General features: G+C 59.0%; 1 protein-coding gene across 1 annotated transcript; it reads left to right on the forward strand.

The window, feature by feature from the left end:
- Positions 1 to 494: 494 nt before the first annotated feature.
- Positions 495 to 4,341, forward strand: LOC122186964. Its single transcript, XM_042884039.1, has 8 exons — positions 495 to 615; positions 772 to 833; positions 1,257 to 1,410; positions 1,611 to 1,867; positions 2,051 to 2,136; positions 2,644 to 2,768; positions 3,286 to 3,397; positions 3,711 to 4,341. The coding sequence occupies exons 1-8, from the start codon at positions 495 to 497 to the stop codon at positions 4,339 to 4,341; spliced, it is 1,548 nt and encodes a 515-aa protein (XP_042739973.1).
- Positions 4,342 to 4,756: the final 415 nt, after the last annotated feature.

A 4,756-nucleotide genomic window follows, 5' to 3' on the forward strand; every position in this document is an offset into this window, starting at 1 on the left:
TTCTATGATTCTATGATTCCAATCCCTAACTATTCCCACATTGCTTGGAACATTTAACAGCTCTTGCAGGTTCACAGGAAAGACTTAGTCCCATAATTCAGCAATTATGTTTCTACAACATGCAAAACTGAGCAACTTCCTGACAACAGGTCATCAACGTTCCGGCCAGAGCACTTTGGAACAGTGCTCGTTTCCATATCGCCTGCTTGAAGATCAACGCAGTCAACGGCCGCTGAAGGAGAGCGAGTCCTAGCACACTGAGAGCAAAGGAGAGAAGAGAGAAAGCAGAGAGGGGTCAGCACTCCCAGCCGGGCCGGGCAGCTGCTGCCGGTGCCAGCATCACAATGGGCAGCGGCCAGCAGCGGCCACGCTGTCATCGCGTCGCCGTGGCGACGTTTGTGACACGGGCACCCGGAGGGGTATAAAAGGCGGAGCGCGGCAGTGCGTCCCGCATCCTGAAGGAGCATCTGGCAGAGAGCAGACGCATCTGAAGGATGAGCTCCGGCATGGCTGGCGCCAACAAGGAGCGACCCGCCAGCACCAGGCAGAACGGGAGGAGCGAGGTCGGCCCTGTAGCGGGGCGCGCCTCCAGTCCGACATGCAGCGACACCAAAGGTACGCGGGGCCACGGCCAGCACAGGAGCGGTGCTGCAGCCACCCCTAGCACGGAGGCGACCCTTTCCATCTGCCGCCTCGCTCCCGCCTGGCAGCGGTGGCGGTGCCGGGAAGCGGCAGATGCAGAGTGTGACCTGCTTTTCCTTTGCCCTCCAGAGCGAGTTGCTGTCTGGGAAGCGGTGGCCGCCTACGTACGGGAGCAGCTCCTGGTGCAGAAGGTGTGTTGGCCGTCGGGTTTCTCCTCTCCCTGTGCGGCTCAGCCTGGACTTCCTCTGAGCCTTCCCCTCCGCAGAAAGCAGGAGACTCCCCCCACGTTTCTCTCCTGGGCATCCCACGGGCTTCCTGCAAATGCATGATCACTTGTGCTGGGCCCTGCCGGATCTCAGGGCTGATCCCGCTCTCTGGAAGCCTCTGGATCCCATGGGGCTGCTTATGCCCTGCAGCCTGCTGGGCTGCATCTGGGAGGGTGAGGGGAAGGAGAGGACCATGCAGCCCCTTCCCAAAGCCATGCCCGATGCCCTGGCTCATGCCTCTGAACAGCGGGAGAGGGCTCCGAGCTCTGTCCCTACATCGGACCCTCTCCGGCTCTTCCTCCGGCTGTCCCATAACCCTTCCGCCCTTCCTTTCTCTTCCACTTGCAGGGGGTCTGGATTCCCACCTTCGGCACCTTTGACACCGTCCCCAAAGAGGTCCGGACTGAGGATGGGACCGTGACTCTGCAGTGGCCCGTGTTTAACCTGGCTTCAAACCTCATTGCCACGCACCACCTCAAGCCCCACAAGGAGTCCCTGCCAGGTAGGAGGGGGGATTAAACTTTTGCTGGCTTCGTGGACAGAGCAAACGGCCACTGCCTCCATTCTCAAAAGCAAACCTCCCCTTCTGAGGAGCCCGTCCAAACATGGGGCCATTCTGGCTGATGTCCACCAGAAGCACTTCTAGGGAAGCACCTGTGGAAAACCAACCTTATCATCAATTCTGTCCCTTGCATTTTTCAGTCCTCAGGAAGGTGGAGCCCATGAAATACAGCAAGGCGGCCGCAGCTGCCTCTCTGAGCTGGGAGACACTCAGGACGGGCATCCAAAGCACCATGTCCCTGGTCGCCGGCTGCCTGCAGAATGGGGAGAACGTTGCCATTGTCCTAAAGGACATCGGCGTGCTCCTCATTGACGGACTGACCTTCCAAATGAAATACTTCTTTGACTTCCTGGAGAAGCTGTCAGGGAAAGAGAAATTCGGAAGAGCTGCTTTCAAGGTGAGCTACAGTTTCTCCGTGGCCCCGGCACTGCCATGACCCTTGCTGTGCCCGCTGTGGCCCACCAGGAGCTGCCGGCTGCGAGTGCTGAGCTGCTGCCAGCTCTCCCTGCCGTGGGCTCCTCGTGCCCCCTGTGCCTCAGCCGTGACGATGTCCCACATCCTCCCCATTTCTCCCCTGCAGGCCCCCTGGCTGCTGGATGTGGTGGTGTCCCGGGTGGCACCGGTGGCCTCCCTGGCGCTCTCTGGCTGCATTGTCGTCTTTCCCATGTGAGTATGTTGGCGGCTGTAGCTGCTGCTTGATGCAGCTGCTCAGCTCTTGTTCCGTAGCGCTTGTTCCTTGTGCCCGTGACTGTCCTGCCCGTGAGCGTGTGTCATGGAATCACAGAATGATTTGAGCTGGAAGGAACCCCGAAAGGGCACCTCGTCCCACTCCCCCGCAGGGAACAGGGACACCTACCCCCAGAGGAGGTTGCTCTGAGCCTGGTCCAGCCCCACCTTGAAAGCCTGTCCGGGCACCCACCACCTCTCTGGGCAAGATACTCTGGTGCCTCGCCACCCTTCTGTCAAAAACCTCTTCCTTATATCCAATCTAAAGCTTCCCTCCTGCCGTTTGAAACTGTTTCCCCTTCACCTATCCCGACTGACCCTGCAAAAGGCTTTAGAAAGTAGTGTGCTTAATGCAGCATGAAAATGTGCCTGTGAGCAGACAGAGAGAGCAGCAAGGATTGCTGGAGCGCTGCGTCACACCGCTCGCTGTCTTCTCCTGTTGTGCAGGTTTCAAATGGAGTTTGTACCCAAACCACCACCCGCAATACACCGCAAGTCCTCAGGAAGCCTCTCTGGTCAGGAGACACCAAAGAAAGAAGGCACTTTGCCACCTCTGGACCAGGGCAAGAAAGGTAAAGCAGCTGCCAGTTCCTTCCCGTGGCACGGGCAACATACTTGAGATGGGAAATCCCCTGCTGATCATCAGCCACGGTCTCTGACTTGTGTCAGAGCTTCACACCAGCTCAGCACGGCCTCTTCCCATGAGGAATTGTTGGCCTCTCCCTAACTAAGGTGCTGGGTGTGACGTGCCCTCATCCCTGGCTTTGTCGGGAGGATGTGCAGATCTTAGGCCCTGCCCTCCCCCAATGGAAGGATACAGTCCCCAAAAGTCACCCTGCCACCTCATCATCACCACCCAGCTCCTCTTTCCCAAAGCCGATGCCACTAATGCAGTCCCAAAACAGAGCTGAATTGCAGAGAGGAGGAGTGGGGCCAGGGTTGCTGTCAGGGAGGGTCCGAGGGCGGTGCAGATGGCAGCAGCGGGGGGAGCAGAGCGGCCCTCTCGGCTGTTCTGGGAACAGGCCTGAGCGCCCCTGGTGAGTGCGCCAAAGGGTTGACGGTGAATCTCCTCTGCCTTCCCCACTGCAGTGAGATTTGCTGGCCGTCCAACCTTCATCAAACGGTTGAGCTCAGACAGCGTTGATGGAGGAGAATTCAGACGGATCAGGAGCTTACTGCGGCAGGAGAGCTCCAGGTTCAGGTGAGGCTGAGGGCCCCGGGCTGCCATGTGCACGGGGGTGACCCAACGAGAGCCCATTCCCTAGCCCCAAAGGGTCCCTGTTTGTGGCCGCCCAACAGTGCTGAACGCAGCACCCGCTGTGCTGGGATGGGGACGCCAGGAGCCCCCCAGCTCACAGGGCTGCCCCTCTGCGCATCTCAGGAGCCACGGGGCAGCCGGTGAGCAGTCTGTGGGCAGGGCTGCGTTGCAGCCAAGGCTCCTGGCTCAGGCTTGCAGCATGCAGCCCCGAAGCCATCAGCCACTCCCGCGGACCCCTCCCGCTCTGTCCTTTCAGTCTGCTGCCAGCGATCCGGACAGTGCCTGAAGCCCAAGAGCAGCTGGTGACCTGCCAGCTGCAGGGGGAGGCAGGGACATCAAGCCAACAAGACCTGCGCCGAGCACCGGGAACCAAACATGTCAGGTTCCTTGATGAGCAACAGGGGGCTGAAAAAGACCAGCATGAGGGTGCGGCGCGATTACTGCAGGCAGCCAAGGCCTCACCCCATCACATGTCCTTGAGGCCAAGACCGCCTTCCAGAAGAGGTTCCCAAGCTTCCTCAAGGGCTGAGTCTGTGGAGCCTCAAGGCAGACCATCCAGGCTCCCTCTGGCATGCGACTCCGTGAAACACTTCAGGAAGAGGGCAAGGAAGATCATGCGAGTGCAGAAAGCACTGAAGCAGATGGCACCATCACCACTGCGTGGTGAGTCCAGCCTGCCTGAGGAGTCTGCCGTCAAGCGACCTGGATCGCTGCCACCCATCAAAGAAGAAACGGGGTCTCCCGAGGGTCAGCCTCCGAGGACCAAAACCCCACCCCGCAGGAAGGACACACCCTACCCACACTGGTTCAGGCCTGGGGTGCACACGACAGACAGACTGGAGGCTGCAAGACAGAGGCATGAATCCCATCGGCATCACCGCTCATAGTAAACCAGGCTGCCCAGGGCCCCATCCAACCTGGCCTTGAACACCTCCAGGGACGGGGCATCCACAGCCTCTCTGGGCATCCGGTTCCACCATCTCACCACTCTCTGTAAAGAACAATCCAACCTGACATCCCATCTTCAACTCAACACCACTTCCCCTTGGCCTGACCTTAGCTACACCATCAAAGAGTTGTCTCCCCTCCTGTTTGGAGGCTCCCTTCGTGGACTGGAAGGCTGCAATGAAGTCACCGCGCAGCCTTCCCTTCTTCAGGCCAAACAAGGAGATCTAGAGTGAAGTGTAGAGGCACAAAACCATCAATAAAGCCTCATCCTTTAAACATCTCCAGAATGCCTGTGACAGTGTCATTGCGTCTTTTTATGCCAGCACTTTTTATGCCGGTGGAGGGAGAAAGCTC

Source organism: Lagopus leucura, unplaced genomic scaffold (assembly GCF_019238085.1).
Source record: "Lagopus leucura isolate 7727_CA_CO unplaced genomic scaffold, USGS_WTPT01 Super-Scaffold_100043, whole genome shotgun sequence".
Classification (NCBI taxonomy): Eukaryota; Metazoa; Chordata; class Aves; order Galliformes; family Phasianidae; genus Lagopus; species Lagopus leucura.

Coding starts and splice junctions, on each gene's coding strand:
- LOC122186964 (XM_042884039.1), top strand. CDS start 495: ATGAGCTCCGGCATGGCTGGCGCCAACAAGGAGCGACCCGCCAGCACC. Junction 1,411..1,610: donor CCACAAGGAGTCCCTGCCAG/GTAGGAGGGGGG, acceptor TGCATTTTTCAG/TCCTCAGGAAGGTGGAGCCC. Junction 2,769..3,285: donor TCTGGACCAGGGCAAGAAAG/GTAAAGCAGCTG, acceptor TCCCCACTGCAG/TGAGATTTGCTGGCCGTCCA.